We start from the raw sequence: 18891 nt of genomic DNA, 5'->3' as shown, positions 1-18891 counted from the left end.
CAGTCTACATCTATAAAGCTACACACAACAGGCACCATATAAATACCACACACAGAACAGCCCAAAGCACACAGGGAAATTCCCAGAGGATGGTCTTCAGCATGAGTCCAAAAGCTCGAAAGACAAAAACTTCTCCCAGTGACTGACCCAGATTGGATCCTAAAAACCCCAAATGGATGCTCTCCACAAGTAATAGGACCACAGTTTTCAGGGAATCAACCTCTCTCTAAAAATCTACAAAACTGTTTAATTACAAATTTCGTATAAAGTTAAAGACATAAGAATTATTTTTGAATTCCAGTTATAATTAAAGCATTGGCAGGCCTTTAGTTTTTTTTTTCTAAGTCTTGGTATTACTGAGGATTAGAGGACTGGCTACACTAATTCACAGCCTCTAATACTCAGATACTCACTTCCTAGGCGGATCCTCATCTTCTCGAAATTCACTTTCTTCTTTAAGTTCCACCTCCACTTTAATCTCTTTCTGTTTCTCTTTTTCTTCTTTTCCCTTCCCAGTTTTTTTCCTCTGCTTTGGAGCATCTCTGCAGATAACCATTATATATTACATATCCAAGAACATAAACACTTTCTAATTAAAAGTCATACTGAAGTTTTTAGACAGTTCAACATGAATTTCTTTTTGGTATTTGTCATAACTGCAATTTTAAATATGCATAGTCCTGGTCTTAATTATTTAAAAATAGTCTATTTGCCCATAATAGCAGAAACATAACAGAATACTAAGAGTTCTACCAATGAGATAGTTTATTATTTTTCAACAGGCTAGACTGACAATAATTAATTACATTTATTTGCTACCCATCTTGTTTTGAAGTGACTATACCAGGGGTAGGCAACCTTGGCTCTTTTATGACTCGTGTGGACTTCAATTCCCAGAATTCCTGAGCCAGCTATGCTGAGGGCAAAGGGAGAGGTTTCCAAGCTGAGCCATGCTGGCTCAGGAATTCTGGGAGTTGAAGTCCACGAGTCATAAAAGAGCCAAGGTTGCCTACCCCTGCCTATACAATTGCTTTCTGTACTGAAAATAAAATAGAGCACCTCTCTAAATGAGGTTTGTAAGTTTCATCCCTAGGATCGTCTTTGAAGGGAGCCTCTTCTTCACTGATGAGCATTTCTTCTTCATCACTTGAGAATGAGAAAGAAAAGGGAAAATACTGAATATCATTTTTCCACGAATGTATTAGCATCCAGCCCTCGATTAATACAAACTGATCTTTTCCAGGACATATGCTAAAAAGGACATATTCATCCAATAAGGAATCATATTAGCAACAGTTCAATTAATTTAACAACATGATTTACTAAATATAAACAGAACATTTACTTTCTAACATTTTTTTTTTAGCCTGTAAAGACATCTTTTTGTATTCCTAAAATATTGGGCAATAATTATGCACAGAAGAAAAAACACAACTGAGCTTGTCATCAGCTTAGAATATTTATATACCTACAGACAGACATCAGCTTACTACGGTCAGTTATAATGCAAGTGTCACTAGAACACAGACCTGAATCTTTCTGGACATTTTTCCCACAACAGGTATAAAGAAATAAGATCCTGATATAATGGAATAAGCTTTCAATACAAGAGAATATATTCAGCTAAGGGTTGAACTGTAGAGCAGCACTTTTCAACCTTTTTACCGATTGTACCACTTTTAAGATATGGCAATATTCGAGTACCACCTAGCAAGGTGTCAAACATTTGATGACCAAAAAAACAAACAAAAAAAAACACCTGTTCAAAGTTGCAATTGCACTGAAATGACTTGATCATTTTTCACAATTATGACCATTGCAGCATGCTCAGGGTCATGTGATTTATATTTGGATGCTTGGCAACTGATTCATATTTATAATGGTCACAGTGTTCCAGGCTCATGTGATCCCCTTCAGCAACCTTTTGACAAGCAAAGTCAATGGCAGAGCTGCTGGTGGCCAAGTGCTAAGGTGGGACTTCCTTTCCTCCCTCCCTTCCCTGCCTCCCTTTTTCTCATTCCCATCTCCTTCTGAAGGAAGAATTTGAAACCCCCCCCTCAAATTTTCCCTCATCCATATATTGATCAAACAAGGAAAGGCCTCCAGAGACAGAAAAGACAAACTGCTGAGTGAACTAGCTTAAAAAGGCACATTCCCCTTTAAGAATTAGCTACTGGCTAGAAAGGAAAGTAAAGAGCGCAGCCAGCATTTAAGGAAGAAAAAAATATAAGTACTGGCTGCCGGCTAAGGCAGCCTCCCCAAATGGCTCCATTCATAAGTAAAGGAATGCTACAGGCAAAATCCATTCAGGAGAAAAATACTTCAAAATCCCTTGCAGCAAAATGTACAGCTAACAACAGCAGAGCAATAGACGCTAACACGAGACATCAGCCAAATAGAAATTGCCAAACACTTCTTAAGAACACAAAACCCACAGTGCACAAATCCCAGAACTTCAAAATCACAAAAGCACATAAGAATCCTTCCACTCTCCATCTCCCTCCCTCGTGCCTCACCTCCGGCCATTGCTACCTGTTTTTCATTCCTCTTGGAGGACGACCCCTCCCCCGCTGCATTTCTTGCCTGTTTACTGCTGCCAGCACAGGTGGCTGCCACAGCAGTTATAGATAGGCTCATGGCCAGCCTGCTTGATCATCATCATTATCATCATCATCTCCTCCTCCTTTCTTCTTCTGTGCAGATGACTCCACCTCCTCCCAAGGCTGCTGCTTTTTCTCTTTCTTCCTCTCCTGCCCAAACTCCCTCCTTTTATAGGCTCTCCTGTCTTCGCCCCCCTCCTCCTTTCTCATGGGGGAGGGTGAGCCAGAAGTGAGCCTGGGGCCTTTGCAGCTCCAGAGGACTCTCTCACTGCAAGTCCTTGCCTGTGCTGGCTCTTTCCCTCCCCCACTACACTTGGCTAGGCAGGGCTGCATACCACCTGCCACTCATTAATGTACCACAAGTGGTACGCGTACCACCGGTTGAAAAGCCCCGCTGTAGAGTCCTCTCTGCTGCAAACCCCACTCCCTCCTAGCACCAAAGACGTTACCCAGACGGACAAGGAAAGAACTGCATGAAAACAACCAAGCTCAGAGAGCACTAAAGACTCCAGAGAATAAGCTTTCTCAGATACAGCAGACATACGTTCAACAATTCTGTAATTTCAAAAGAGTCAAGTTTATGTTAGAGAAAATCTGACACTAGAGTTCCTATGAAACTGCACTATAATGATTCTACAATAGTCCTGCAGGAGAATTCATTGATTATGTGTTCATTCCATGGGATTTCCTTATTCAGGAAATATGTAGTCACTGAAGTTTACAAAACACACACACACACACACCCCTACATCCTGGAGTTAAAAACAACCTTTCCCCTAAATCAGGAAGTGTTCATCTGGTTATTGAGTACACTACTATTTTAAATCATTTTAACAAGATAAACTCCTGGGCTGTATATGCTGCAACTCAGTTCTTTCCCATAACAATGAATCTATTCACTACTTCAACAGATATTTATTATATAAGTGAAGACTCAATTTAATGGAACCTCATTTAGCATTCCTCAAATGCAACTGAACAAATTATGATCCTGACAGCCTCCAGAAATAACACACAAATTCTTGAATGCAAAGTATCTTGGATGAAGCATTTCATGAAATTTACATGTGACAATTTGCATGTCATCAATATGACAAATATTGCCACATATGATCCCAAAGGTACTTTTTCCAATGCTTTTTGGATGAGAAGCAATACATTTTCAAACAAAAAAACTAACAAAGTCCAGTTGTCTTTTGGAAAAAACACCTTTGGGATAACCATGACCTGGATGATTGAAAATCTCCATATAGTCATTTTGCCACAAATGATATAATTTTATATTACCTGCATAATGGTAACACTCTCTAAATTTCAGCAATGGTATACTTTTGTATTTAATAATCATTTAGGAACAGACACACATTCCCCTCAAAAGATCAAAATGAAGTTTCACTGAATTTCTATTCTCCTAGCACCTGGTGGCATCTGAACTTGGAAGCTAAGCAGAAATCAGGCCTGGTTACTACTTGGGTAGAGAACTAAATACCATAAACTATACTCAAAACTTAAAGAACATCTTAGAAGATGGCAATCCTAAGGCACTTCTGCAATACTGTCCAGAAAACTACATGGTTATGACCAATCAGTCACCAAGAATTAAGTTCAACTCAAGGACAATTTTATAGTTTAAAAACTACTGTTTATGAACCAGGATATTTTGTATCCTAACTAATTTTCCAGCAACTGTATAATTGCTTACCTGATTCTAGTTGGAGATGAATGCTCTTCAGTAACTTCTAAAAAAGAAAGACATTTAGATGTAGAAATATGATAAGCTTACATATCAGTACTTATACAAACGTATATTGATATGCTACTGTGTTAAAGTGATGTATGTTAAGCCTCTAAACTGAAATAGAGGAAAATGTTGCTCCAGACAAATATAATAGTGTATATTATATACATATACAATAATGTATATATTGCTCAGTGAATAATTTTGCTTTTAAAGTCTTGGAGTATATTCTGTTGCATGTGATTAACCAAAATTATCTTTCTATTAATAATCTTTTTTGGCACAATAGAACATGTGTAACTTTATATTTATTTATTATACATTTTACACAGACTCATTGAGAATACTATTGTTTTATTTCCCAGTAATAAAAAACACCATACCAAATTCTAGCCGGTCTGAATTGGGTTCTGATTTGCAAATGAGTTGCAAGGACCCAGTCTTTGATCTGGAACTCCGGGAATTCTCTGCATCGCATTGCTGAACGGTAGTAGTAGCCTTGTTGCTACGCCAACTCCGGCTGGGTTTAGTTGTAGTGACTGAGGCATCAGCTGTCGCAGTAGTGGAAACTTCCTTCTCCTCTGTTTCTTCTTTTGGGTCAGTGATATAAATATATATAAAATACACTTGGATCAAGAAAGGAAATTTCTGGGTTTTTAATATCAAAGAGCTGAAACAGATCAAAGAAATATTTAACTCTCTTAGAAAGGCAAAGCCATTCATTCATTTGCTTGTTTCGAAGAACAAGCAGGTTTTTAGGAGGCTCCCATCAGGGCCAGAAGGAAAATTCTATCTAAGAAGGTCTCGTTCCTTTCTCTTCAGGGCTTTGTCCCACAGAGCAACTAGTGGTTTCAGATCCTATTAGCCTATGTCAGGGGTAGGCAACCTCGGCTCTTTTATGACTCATGGACTTCAACTCCTAGAATTCCTGAGCCAGCTCTGGCTCAGGAATTCTGGGAGTTGAAGTCCATGAGTCATAAAAGAGCCGAGGTTGCCTACCCCTGACCTATGTTATCCAGATCATAATTAACAAAGCAAGAGAGGCTGCACTTGTTAAATATTCTGAGAAAAATAACTCAGAATAATTGTCACAAATGGGCAGAATATTATAATTAACTATATCTAATAAAAAAGACAGGAGTTATTAATTTGAAAATAACATGAATAGTTATTTTATACACCTTCTTTCTGTTACCTAAATATAACCAAGACCGGACATAACATTCTAATACAACTTTGTCAATTGTATCAAATTACCTGTACCTAATAAAGTTCAAGCTTATAATTACTTCTAAATTTTTACCCACCCTAATTAAGGTATGCATCACAACAATATTGCAAAACACAAATCATAAAAAATTGATTCTGAATACTACTGCAGCGAGGTTTAGCTACTGCAGACAATCAAAAAAACCTCTACAAAAAGCTTCTGGTTTGTTATTCAATTTTTTTTTTTTTTTTTTTTTTTTTTTTTAGATAAAGAGAGCAGCGTGGTGGCCTTGTGGTGAAGACCCTTGCCTCCCACTTGAAAGTTGAGAGTTGAATCCTAGGTAACAGGCAGATGTTTCTCTCCTAGGGTGCAAAGAAAAAATAGCTGCTGCGAACTCTGCATGGCGTCAGTAAGAGCATCCGGCCAGTAAACACTCAGCTCCATCCAATCGCCCAAACTCTACCCCGAATTCAGGGATTACAGGGGTATAAAAAGGGAGCTTTGTTTTTAGATAAAATATGTTTAACTTCTATATTGGTTTCCTGAATGTTTGCTTTCCAGATAAATAAGACTTTCAATTTGCTGATCACCAATTCCTTATTAGCATTTACAAATAAGTATTTACAAGTAGTCTTCAACTCATGACTACAAATAAGGGCTGGAAAATTCATCGTTAAGCAGTGCAGCAATTAAGTGACTGGTCCTGATTTTATGACTTTTGCTATGGTTAAGATATAAGAATTCATTTGACTTGACTTGTGTCTCCTGATTTTGCTCATCGATTTTGCTTGTTGGAAACTGGCTGGGAAGGTCGCAAATGGCAATCATTATGACTGCAGGACACTACAACTGTTGTAAGTGCAAACTGGTTGCCAAGCACCTGATTGTGATCACATGACCACAATGATACTGTGACAGTAAGTACGAGTGCTAATTGTAAGTTACTTTTATTCAGTGTCATAACTTTGAACAGTCTCTAAACAAATGGTCATTAAGCAAGGACTACCTGGATACAAAGCTAAAGTCTTCCTGAAATCAACTACAGTAGCGGCATTTAATTTCAAATCTCAACTGGCTAGCAGAACCAGCAAGTCCAAGAAGATGCTGATCAATCCTTCCACCCCACATCCACAAAAGAATACAGCATATAACTTATCTTAAAGGCAATAGAATTTCTAAGTTTTATTTTAGAATACCTTAATAATTTATTTGTATTTTATTTAAATAAATGGATTATGAATATATTAACCAGAAAGGCAATGGAATGGCTACATAAGAAACAGGTTAAAAAAAATGGGTTGAAAAAAAAGCTACAATATTATAACTGAAAGTGTTAGAAAGGCTCTGAGATCTGAGTATGTCTTATACAGGTAATCCCTCAGTTACAAGCCGTCACTTAATGCTAGTTCAAAGATACGTGATGAGCGCCCCCTAGTGCTTATGAGCAAGTCCCAAAGTTATGAATATTGCAGCACCACGGCAGTCGTTTGCCCTTAAGAGCGACAGCAGTGGCTTTGCAACATTCACTCTGGTTATTCCCTTCCTCCCATTGGTCTCCCTAGGCGCCAGGCCTTCAATACTCTCCCCGCGAAGATCGAAATCCTTCGCTTTCTTGGCTGCTCCAGACTTTGGCGCATTCTCAGAGAATCGAGGCCTAAAGTAATGCAAGATCACACGAGATCAGTGGGGCGAGATCTCACGCAACTGATCTCGTGTGATCTCATGGTACTTTAGGCCTCTGTTCTTTGCAACAGAGAATGGAACTGAAGCTGGGGGACGCTTCCACGTCTCTCTGGAGGCTGGATTGAGGCTCCGGAGGCCTTTTCCAGCCCGCTGCAACCTGGATCTGAGGCCAGGGAATGCTTCCATGCCCCCCAGCGGCCCAATCTGTGCTCTGGAGGCCTTTTCCAGGCTGCTGCCACCCAGATTTGAGGCTGAAGAATGCTTCCACGCCCTAAATTCAGGCTCCAGAGGCCTTTTCCAGGCCACTGCTGCCCGAATTTGAGGCCGGGGAACACTTCTGCACCCCGATGTGGATTCTGGAGGCCATTTTCAAAATGCTGCCGCCCAGATCTGAGGCCGGGGGACGCTTCTGCAGCCCCCCTCACGGCCCGATCAGGCTTGGAAAAATCCTGAAATAAAGGAAAAAGTTGCTCAAGACAAATATCACAGTAAAATAATGTATATATTGCTCAGTGAATAATTTTGGAATATATTCTGTTGCATGTGATTAACCAAAATTATCTTTCTATTAACAATCTTTTTTGGCACAATAGAACATGTGTGACTTTATATTTATTTATTATACATTTTACACAGACTCATTGAGAATACTATTGTTTTATTTCCCAGTAATAAAAAACATCATACCAAATTCTAGCCGGTCTGAATTGGGTTCTGATTTGCAAATGAGTTGCAGGGACCCAGTCTTTGATCTGGAACTCCGGGAATTCTCTGCATCGCATTGCTGAACGGTAGTAGTAGCCCTGTTGCTACGCCAACTCCGGCTGGGTTTAGTTGTAGTGACTGAGCCACCAATTTCCTTCTCCTCTGTTTCTTCTTTGGGATCTGTGATATAAATATATATAAAATACACTTGGATCACAAAAGGAAATTTCTGAGTTTTTAATATCAAAGAGCTGAAACAGATCAAAGAAGTATTTATCTCTCTTAGAAAGGCAAAGCCATTCATTTGTTTGCTTGTTTCTGAAGAACAAGCAGGTTTTTAGGAGGCTCCCATCAGGGCCAGAAGGAAAATTCTATCTAAGAAGGTCTCGTTTCTTTATCTTCAGGGCTTTGTCCCACAGAGCAACTGGTAGTTTCAGATCCTATTAGCCTATGTTATCCAGATCATAATTAACAAAGCAAGAGAGGCTGCACTTGTTAAATATTTTGAGAAAAATAACTCAGAATAATTGTCACAAGTGGGCAAAATGCTGTAATTAACTATATCTGATCAAAAAGACAGGAGTTATTAATTTGAAAATAACATGAATAGTTCTTCAGAAAAATCTTCTGGAGCCCAGATCGGGCCTCTGGGGAAGGAGGGGGCATTCCCCAGCCTTAGATCTGGGTGGCAGTGGCGTGGAAAAGGTCTCTGAAGCCCGGATTGGGCCAGTGGGGGGGGATGCGGAAGCATTCCCTGGCCTCAAATCTGGGAGGCAGTGGCCTGGAAAAAGCCTCCGGAGTCTAGATCCAGCCATGGAGAGGCATGGAAGCGTTCATCGGCCTCAAATCCAGGTGGCAGCAGCTGGAAAAGCCTCTGGAGCCTGGATTGGGCTGCAGAGGGGGGTACTGAAGCATTCCCCAGCCTCAAATCTGGGCAGCAACAGCCTGGAAAAGGCCTCTGGAATACGGATTGGGCCGTGGTGGGTTGCGGAAGTGTTCAACAGCCTCAGATCCAGGCGGCAGCAGAGAGGAGATGGATCTTTTCCAGGTGAGTCTGCCATGGCAGGAAGGGAGGGGGAAGCGTGCAGTATCTTAGTAGGTCGAGGAAGCCTTGGGGGCCTATTCCATCAATAGGCCCTCCATGGCCTTCCCCATCCTGAGATACCTCATGTTTGCTTAATGAGCCGCGTGCGTTTTAACGAGCAAGGGAGTGATCTCCTTCAAAGTACAAGGTCACTTTATGAGTTTTCGAGTTACAAGTGTAATAGGCAGGCTCCATTACACTTATAACTCGAGGACTACCTGTAACATTATGTTTCACATTACTCTGTGAAAAAAAAGTAGCAATTATGTTAAGTTTTAAAATATAATTGGCAGAAAACCTTAAAAAGCTCATAAAAATGGAACTAACCCAAACAGCGCTCGGAGCCTCCAGGGATCCACCCTCTGTAGTCGTCCTCCTGCAACGCGCAGCCTCTCCCTGTAAGCTCGCCCAGGGTCAGGTTGGCTGTTGTGGGAGGCTCATCCAGCATGTGCAGCGGAGCTGGAGGACAGGGATGGGCCACCCCTCCGGTAACGGCCAACCTGACCCCGGGCAAACCGGACTGCTTCAGCTGCGAGGAGCCTGGTCTAAGGTTTCCATTGCCCAGGCTTCCTGAAGCTGATGGGAACTGCGGCCTGCCGCAGCTGTTTAGCTGAGCCACAAAGTTGAACACTCACGTAAAGCAGTGGTGCTTCCTGAGCAAGGAAGCGTCATAAGCTTTGAGGGTGCAAGTGTCTGTATTTCCGCAGCTCATGCGCAGAATTCACACCGCGCTTTCCTACTGGCCATCAAGGAGGCTAATCGTGGTAAATACAAATCATTTTTTGAAAAATAAAGGGACGGATTACACTATTGATGAATGTAAATGAAAAGGCAGTTTCCCAAGCCTTCCTCCCACACTGAGGGAAACCTGAGTTGCCTGATGGGGTGGGGCGCTAGCCCAGCTGGGCCTTGTGGTGAAAAAAATAAGACACCCTCCAATAAGCCCTAATGGATTTTTGGGCCCAAATAAATATAAGACCCGGGCTTATTTTCAGGGAAACACAGTATATGAACAAGCATTCATTCAACTACAAGAAAAACTCATTACAGGTAGTCTTCACTTAACTACCATTGGGACTAGCAACTCTGTCATAAAGTGAAATATCACCTGACAACTTCCAACTTATGTTCCAGCTGTGATCGCTAAGCAAATCACTAGTCATTAAGCAGGCTATCATGTGATTGCAACTTGCAATTTCTTGCCAGCTTCCCCATTGACTTGCCTTTTCAGAAGCTGGCTGTAAAGGTAAGGGCACCTGATGCTGCAACCATCATAAATGCTAATACCCAAATTGTGATCACATGACCATGGAGATGATACAGAGGTCACAACTTTAAGTACTGGTCATAAACTCCTTTTTTCAGCACCACTAAATAACTTCAAATAGTTGCTAAATGAGAAGCTGGAAAGTGAGGATTGCCCGTATTGTCAATATAATTTTATGGCAACCATAGATTAGGCTGCTGTTAAAGACAATGAGTTGAGCCATTGGAGTTGGAAAACCAGTCCTGTAGATACCCAAGTGCCAAGCTAAGAAGAGCTTTGTAGATCTTTTTTTTGGGGGGGAGGGGGGTTTCAAATCAGTTCTTTTTAAATCTCTGAGAACTACCTGGACAAGTCCCTACAGTTTACTTAAAAAGGGTTTACAGCAGTAGTTTGCCATTGCTTTTCTAGGACTGAGAGAGGGGGACTAGCCCAAGGTCACCCGCTGCCTAAGGCACGATCAGAACTTACCTCCTGATTTCTAGCCTCGTGCCTTAATCACTACACCAAGCTGGCTGTCTATAGGTCAATATCAGCATCTTAAATTGTATCTCACTGATACAATTAACACTGGTTACCAGTGAGGGACTTGCAAAATTGGTGTTATATTCTCTCAGTTTTGGTAAGGAGGGGTCCCCAACCCCCGGTCCGTGGACCAGTCCCGTCCTTGGCCAATTAGGAACCAGGCCTCACAGCTGGAGGCATGTAGTGAGTCTGCATGGATCTGGGAAGGGGCGGGAGAGCAGCAGGGCAGAAGCCGGCTTGCTCAATGCAAAGATTCTCCAGCGGCTGCGCTTGCAACCGGCTTGAAACTTCTGACCTCAGCGTCCTTCCTCCTCCTCTTCCTCCTCCTGCTTCTTGTGCTCTCTCTTCTTCTGCCTCGTCCTCCTCTTCCTGCTTCCTCTCTCTCTTCTTTCTCACTTTCCTCCTCTCCTCCTTCCGACACCCCAGCTGGGCTCGTGCTCCGCCAAGTTTGCAAGGCAAGCGTGCGCCAGCCCAGCTTGCACCCATGGGCTTCCCCAAAACCCCATTGGAGAGGAAAGGTATGTATTTGTGAGGGTCCTTTCTCAGGATGCAAATAGGGACAAGGAGAAGCTACCTTTCACTTTAAGCACTGGGTCTTAATAATAATAATAATAATAATAATAATAATAATAATACTCGATAGACAAAATGCCAAATCCAGTCTGAACATCTGGCTGACTGTGCAATGATTAATAATAATAATAATAATAATAATCTGAGTTTTTTTGCTTTGTTTTGATGATGCTTCAGGTGCCTGATGTTTTGGCAATTTCCTGTCTGCTTTTCATGGTTTAATTTGGTGTGTGTGTGTGCGCCTGCGTGTGTTCACACTCCTTTCTTCCTGCAGCTCTCAAGTTTGCAAGCCAAGCGCACTCCTACCCAGCTTGCAATGGGGGAGGGGAGAAGCTACATTTCTCCTTAAGCACTGTGTCTCCAAGGGACTCTCTCTCTCTCTCTCTCTCTCTCTCTCATCTGCATCTTTTCCAAGGCTGCTGGGCTTGCACAGAGCCCTCCCTCTCTTTTTGAATGGTTTTCTCAGCACTTCCTCAACATGCTGGGGCTTTGCTTTGCTTTGCTGGAAGGCTGAGTTTAGGATTGCCTCTTTGCCTTCCCACTTTCTTAGAAGCAGAAAATCACTGGTCTAATCTGATAAAATGTAATAATACTAATACTAATAATAATAGAAATATAGTGCATTATTTGTTTGTTTAGAAAATTTAGAATATAATGAATCATCCTGAAACCTCCCCCTCCTCCCCCAGTCCATGGAAAAATTGTCTTCCGTGAAACCGATCCCTGGTGCCAAAAAAGTTGGGGACCTCTTGTCTATCACATTCTGGTCCAGTTTTAGGTTTCAAAGAACAACTATATTAAAGCAATTGCAATGTCATCAGGAAGTCATTGTAACTGTGTCCTTTAGCACTAGGTGAGAGTGCAACTGGTGCACCATACAAAGCTAGGTAGTTTTCTCTCGCCACAGCCTATATCTGCCGTTTGAGAAGACACGAATTCAGAAGGAACACCAAACAGAAAATTACTCTTTCAAGGCTAGTAGTCTGTCCATCTAGAGACAACATTAGCATCAACAGAGAATCCAGAGCAGAGAATGCAAAAACAGTAATTCTGTTCTACTAGGATTCAGCTTTAATCTGTTTTTTCCTAGCCAGACTTTTATTGCCTCGTAGCACTGGACAAGGTGTCAATGGCATTTCCCCTGTAGCAGTGGTTCTTAAATGGGGTTTGGGGTGCCCTGGGAGGTCCAAAGTCTAGTTAAGTAAATATTTTAAAATTTATCCATTTTAATTTCTAATAAAGTTAATAAACTACTTAACCAAAATTTTGGGGGTCCTCTATCTTTGAAAATGTAAAGGTGTCCTGAGACCAAACTGTTTGAGAACCACTGCCTTATAGTCATGGTGCTGATGTCATCAGCATACCCTGAACCATGATCTATCCCACTAGACCACAGGTCGGCAACCTGCGGCTCCGGAGCCGCATGCGGCTCTTTGAGTCTTCCCCTGCAGCTCCCAGCCTCCTCTGCCTTTGCAGAGAGAGACAGAGACAGAGAGAGGAATTGCGCTTCCCTGCTTCTCTCTCTCTCTCTCTCTCTCTCTCTCTCTCTCTCTCTCTCTCTCTCTCTCTCTCTGTGTGTGTGTGTGTGTGTGTGTGTGTGTGTGTGTGTGTAAAAGAGAGTGCACTCACAGTATTCTCCGAGGAGCTGAAAAGCTTTCTGGGCGGAGCTCCTCCCTTTGCTGCGTCTCTGCAGGAAGCAGGAAGGGCAGGAGAGAGCTAGCTAGCCCAGCTAGGCTGACTCAGGAATTCTGGGAGTTGAAGTCCATGAGTCATAAAAGAGACGAGGTTGCCTACCCCTGATCTTGTTGGACAACAGCCTGAAGCTTGTCAGGTGAGCAGCAGATAAGAGAGAGAGAGGAGAGAGAGAAGAGAGAGAGAGAGAGAGAGAGAGAGAGAGAGAGAGAGAGAGAGAGAGAGGAAAGAGAGAGAGAGAAAGAAAGAGAGCGGGGGAAGAGGAGTGGCAGACCAAGGGCAGATAGAGAGGGAGAGAGAGAGAGAGAGAGACCCTTTTGACATCTAAAATGAAGATAACACTGCATATATCCTTTTTTTACCTGTGTGTGTGTGTGTGTGTGTATACATACATACATACATATACATATACATATATATATACACACACACACACATACACACACACAAACACACACACACCTATAATAAAGGTAAAAAAGGATATATGCAGTGTTATCTTCATTTTAGATATCAAAATGGTTTTGCGGCTCCCAGTGTTTTGTTTTTGGTGTGAAATGGGTCCAAGTGGCTCTTTAAGTGTTTTGGGTTGCCTACCCCTGCACTAGACTTTGTGTAGATATTAGAAAATATGGGAGAGAGGACCAATATCTGTTGTACACCATAAATCAGAGACACCAAGCCAACCCCTCACTGCCTCTCCAATTAAAATTACCTATAACAAATGAAGTAGAACCACTAAAAAACTGTGTCCAATCACAAAATTCCATAGGTACTCCACTTAAAACACTAAACACTAAACCGTTTGGCAATATCAAAAGTCACCTGGAGATCCAAAAGGATGAAGAAAGTGCACTAATCTCATCTAAATTCCAACATCAAGGTTGTATTTCTTTTCCATGTCCAGGCCTAAAATTAGACTGAAAGGGGTCCAGATAATCTACTTCAAATTATCAGAGGATTCAGATTCAGTGAATTATTTCAATCCTTTCTCAAAGGGGAAGGTTGGAGACAGAATGGTTGTTTTCTAAACCCATAGTTCCAAGGACAGTTTCTTAAGGGAGGGGGGAATGCCACCTCCTTCCTTAACACTGACAGAAACTGTCCTCTTCAGAAACAGCATTGACAATTTTATGGATTCAGGCTGCCTCGCAACAGCCAGGATGGGCAAGGGGCAAGAAGGAATTATAAATGAAAAGCTAGACTTCCTTGGATGTCACAGACCAAAAAGAGTCCCAAACTTCATAACATGGTGCTATAGTCACTATTAAAGATTCCAATTCAATTTATCAGCAAAGTGCTACGCAAATTAATCACAGCAGCCAGATGTGAGAGATTCATCTTGTCTCTTCCCAGAAAGGAATTACTTTAAATAAGGCTTCTGAATGGCAAACCATTAATGAAATAAGGGAGAGAAATAAGCATGTTTTGCCTTCCTTCCTGAAACAGTGTAGGCTTGAACATGGGCACATACCCAGGCTCAGCCAGATTAGCGTCTTGTTTTCCTCTACTGGCATTTCCTCCAGATGTCATTTTACTTCCCAAAGAGCTGCAGAAAACTTAGCCGCCAGTTGAAATTGATTGCCAAGAGAGATTGTGGCAATCAAGCTCAGAGCAACATGTCCTATTGCTAGTTATGTATCAAGCAGTGGATAGATCTGCTTTCTAGAGTGTCAGGAAACTCCCCAGCATCTGCTAGAAACCAATTAGTTGTCTGAGACAGACCATTCAAATGGATTCCACTGTCCAGAAAGGCCAGGAGAAGTACTGAATTGTAATGAGATGAAGGAATTATTTGATCATGGGAACGGATGATTGAAATCTCCTTCTCCAGATCATCTCAATCTCAGAGACGGATTCAGTCAGAAGCATAGCAAATTAATACATTAGCAGGATCACAAGCTTTTCTCTACACCTCAATATAAAAGCGCTCACATCCAATTATCTTATGTTCATTGCTCCTGACCCTTGATGATATATCTTAACAATCACCATCCATCCTTCTGCTAATTTAAATCTTACCTTTCACTGTTGTTTTATCCAAGCACCTGAAATAGAAATTAAACATACAATGTGAATTAGCACAATGCCCAATATTAAGATGTAGATGCTTATAAAAGTTCCTAAATGTGTATTTTTCTAGCATCTACCTTACACACATAGAAACGAGGCCTATAGAAATCAAAGATGCTTACCTCTATCATAATACAAGAAAATAAAAATGTAATAGGTATGTAAATCTGTTTTTTTTTAATATTCTCCCCACCCACAATGGATGAATGGCTGCAAAAGTTGATGTTTAACCCAAGATGGTTAAACTGACATCTTTGATTAAAGAAAAAACATAATTACTTTTGTTTCTACTTGGAAACAGCTTCTGGACTTTGTGCTTGAGGTCGAAAAAAATGAAACTTTGATTTTGGGTTTTACCTATTAGATAGGTTTGTTGTTATAGAAATGGCTAGTTTATACTATTATGCAAAAGTAAAAAGTTGAGATTTGATGTTATTATTCTACTGCACCAAAGGGAGTTGGAAGTCAATACATTTTCTTTTTCCTACACTTTTCCCTCCTCTATCTTTCCTATTTTCTTTATAATTTATATAAAGGAAATAATTTATATTATAAATTTATTAACAAATTAATAAAAATAATAATCTAACCTAAAGCTTAGATTATTTCTAATCTAAAATCTAAATTTAGGACCCTTCACTCTGAGGTTTACTAGATACATGGAACTTATATTAAATAAAGATGCAGCTATACTGAAAATTGGTTAAAGCTATACAAACAGGTACCAACATTTTTCTATAACTTACTGTAGTGGATAAAAGGCAAAATACTGATGTTACATGGAATGAAAAATACATGTCTATGAAAAAAGTAACACAGAAGAAGAAGGCTAGTACAACTTTAGTTAGGGTGCAAGAATTGAGTTAAAGGTATCCACCAATCAATACCCTTCTAAACAAGCCAACTTACAACAAACCTGGAAGGCAACTGCCTCTCTAGTGTATAACCGGAGAAAAGTTAATATTAAATCCTACTTTGATATTACCGGCAAGTTTCTGCAGTGGAAAGTTAGAGACTGCGTCCGTGCCACTAAAGCCAAAAACTTTCTACAGTACCTCCCAAAAGCACCGAACGGCTTCGATACTTACGAGCTGCGTGGCGTGCCCTTTCTACCAGCAGTCCCAGTGGCTGACGGAGGTGCTCCAGCTGCAACCCCGGGTGCAGGCAGCAACTCCTCCGGTTCTTGGTTCTGCCGAGCGCCGGGACTGTTGCGGCGCCGACGCGGATATTCGGCCTTTCTTCGGCGGGAGGCGGCCGCTGCCGCGGCTGCAGCTCGTCCGCGCTCCCGACCTCCACGGAGGACCCGACTGCCGCTAGACTCCGCCCCCTGCTCGGTGGAGGCTACGGGAGGGGGCAGGGGACGCCGGCGGCCGCTAGGAGGCGGAGTCCGTTCCTCTTCTCTCTCTTGTTCTTCCTCCTGGGTCTCCGCCTGCTCGGGCGCCCCCGGCATTAGAGCAGCTAGCGGAGGAAGCCCCAACAGCGGCTCCCCCCCGGTTCTGACAGCAGCACCCGCCGTTCACTCCGCCTCTTCCACGAAGCTCCCGCCCCTCGCGTGACTTTGTCCAATCAAGAGCGAGTTCGGAGTTCAAACAGGATACAAGTGCTCTCCGTATCATCCAATCAGGAGAAAAATGCAAAGACACACCTCACCCACTTCTCTCCCAATGTAGCCAATAACAGCAGCAAGCCGGGCTGGTTCTCTACAGGCCAATCAGCGGGCGAGGTTCACCGGGGACGCGCGCGCGCGCGCGCGGGTGTGCTGTCGGAATTCTGGCCGTGGCGCGCGCTTCGCATAACTGAGCCGTTTTAGCAGTTATCTCCCGCGCGCCAAATTAAATGCCCTCCGTTGCCCTGCAGAAAAGGCGTCTGTAAATGTCCCACGCGCTTTATCTTGAACTCCAGAACAGTTATTGCCCTGCAGTGACCGCAATAAAACTAGAAGTATCGCTCGTCCTATTGCCGTCGCCCCCCCCCACTTTCTCCTCCTCCTCCTCCTCCTCCTCCTCACAATACGCCCCGCAGTCCGGCCGGTCTGGTATCCCCGAGCTTCTATTTTCAAAAGTGAAACGTTAGAGAGGAGGTACCTTCCAGAAACTTGTTTCCTCGTTTTCACATCGACCGCAGTTTTCGGTGTTTCATACTTGCAGGGGATTTAAAAAAAAAAAAAAAACATTGTCGCTTCTCCTTTAAGAAAAAAAAGCACCGTCGTGTGGCGGGTGAAAGTCGGCGACAAAATGGCGTCCGATAGGGAGAGGCGGGACTTATGGAGTACGCACGCATTTCCGTTCTCGTCTTGCGCGTGTCAGCGCATGTCCAAGAAAGCATTATGGGAGTTATAGTTTTTAAAAAAAAAAAAAAAAGAACATAAGCCCCTGGAAACTTCAAGGTGCAGTTTCTGTTGATCTCTTTGAGGCGACTGATAGGTTCACAAATGCATTTTGGGGAATCTAAGATACGAGAAGCAAGTATTACGGAACATAGTGTTAAAATAAAGCGTTTGACGCTATTTCTCACTATATTGCTTTGAAAATGCGTAATGAACCAAGCATCTATGTTGGTTCAATACAATCTGCTTTTAAAGGCAAAGAAAATTCTTTACAATAGCTACATATAGTAAAAATGAATGGAAAGCAGGAGCAAATTCCTTTACTGTTTAATAACAGATACACTTTTTAAAAAGTCCTCATTTTCACTACTCTAGAAGTAACTCTGCACCTGTGTGATCTCAAGCCTTTGCTTTATTTCACCAGCTGAGCTGATTTATTTCTGACTCAGCTGCAGAGTATTTACCATTGCAGGAAAGATGATGATGCTATTTGCAGTGTTAAAGCTTAACTATCTTACCAGTCGGTCATTATCCCATTTGTTACACGTGTTTCAACTTGTCTCATCCCAGCCTCTCTTCTATCTCCACAGAAATTTTGCTGCCATTTGAAACAAATAGAATTTGTGGTTTTTCAACTCCTCCCTCATAGTAATGGTTCATTGATGGACAAATATGCACAATATGAGCTAAAATATGGATATTTAGTGAATGCTGGTTTTGCCTTCTCGTATTGGACAGTAAACTAGGTATAGATGGATGCATAAGTCAGGCAGGATATATGCAAAAATTGTGCATTTATTACTCTTATAGTAGAGTTCTGACACCCAGTGGCCCATTTAAATAATACAGATTGTTTTATATTACTGAAGGCTGGTAACAAGTTCACTGAATGAAAATTATAAAATGTTGCATTAACAAGGCTTTTGTCTTTTTTGAATTTAGTAGTAAATCACTAGATCAGGGGTGTCAAACTGCCGGCCCACAGGCCAGTTTCATCATACTGAAGCCGCGCCCACCCCATTGCCGGCAATGCAAAAAGAGTCATGATGTGTCGCAACACGTCACGTGACGTGGCGAATTTGATATCCGTGCACTAGATGAAACCAAATTTTAATATGGCCAAGGATAGATAAACTTCAAAGAAGGAAGGAATGCAAAAGTACTAGTTTCTAAGAATTTTGATTAACCATTTCTAGTTCTTTAGTAATTCTTGTATTAACATATTTTAAAATTTTAATCCCCATCTTTTATACATTAAATCATTGCTAATACATTTTTCTATTAGAATGTATTATTTATTTTGCATTATTTCTATTTTTTCTTTAAAAAAACTATAAAGCAATATAATTTGTTCCTCATCATAGGTTGTTCCCGACTTTCTTAATCTTCTTTTCTCTCTTTACAGTTTTAAATAAGCT

General features: G+C 41.6%; 1 protein-coding gene across 3 annotated transcripts in view; it reads right to left on the bottom strand.

Moving 5' to 3' along the window:
- The window catches only part of ZFP91 (ZFP91 zinc finger protein, atypical E3 ubiquitin ligase), a 30020-nt gene extending 12623 nt beyond the window's left edge, over window positions 1–17397 (bottom strand). Inside the window, exons 1-8 of one of the 3 annotated variants that reach the window (XM_039341258.1) lie at window positions 17232–17394; window positions 16236–16998; window positions 15097–15122; window positions 7919–8116; window positions 4722–4928; window positions 4303–4339; window positions 1060–1146; window positions 414–542 (exon numbers count right to left, since the gene is read on the bottom strand). In XM_039341258.1, the coding sequence (XP_039197192.1) occupies window positions 414–542; window positions 1060–1146; window positions 4303–4339; window positions 4722–4928; window positions 7919–8116; window positions 15097–15122; window positions 16236–16597 (1046 nt within the window). In that variant the 5' untranslated portion in view covers window positions 16598–16998; window positions 17232–17394. Of the gene's footprint in view, window positions 1–413; window positions 543–1059; window positions 1147–4302; window positions 4340–4721; window positions 4929–7918; window positions 8117–15096; window positions 15123–16235 lie in introns of all 3 variants that reach the window. The other 2 variants (XM_039341257.1, XM_039341259.1) reach the window with 2 other exon arrangements.
- Window positions 17398–18891: the final 1494 nt, after the last annotated feature.

The sequence above is a fragment of the Crotalus tigris genome, unplaced genomic scaffold (genome assembly GCF_016545835.1).
Source record: "Crotalus tigris isolate CLP2741 ecotype Arizona unplaced genomic scaffold, ASM1654583v1 scf7180000017764.6130737, whole genome shotgun sequence".
NCBI classification, from domain to species: Eukaryota; Metazoa; Chordata; class Lepidosauria; order Squamata; family Viperidae; genus Crotalus; species Crotalus tigris.
The sequence above is the reverse complement of the archived record's forward strand: the minus strand, read 5'-3'. Positions and strand labels throughout refer to the sequence as shown.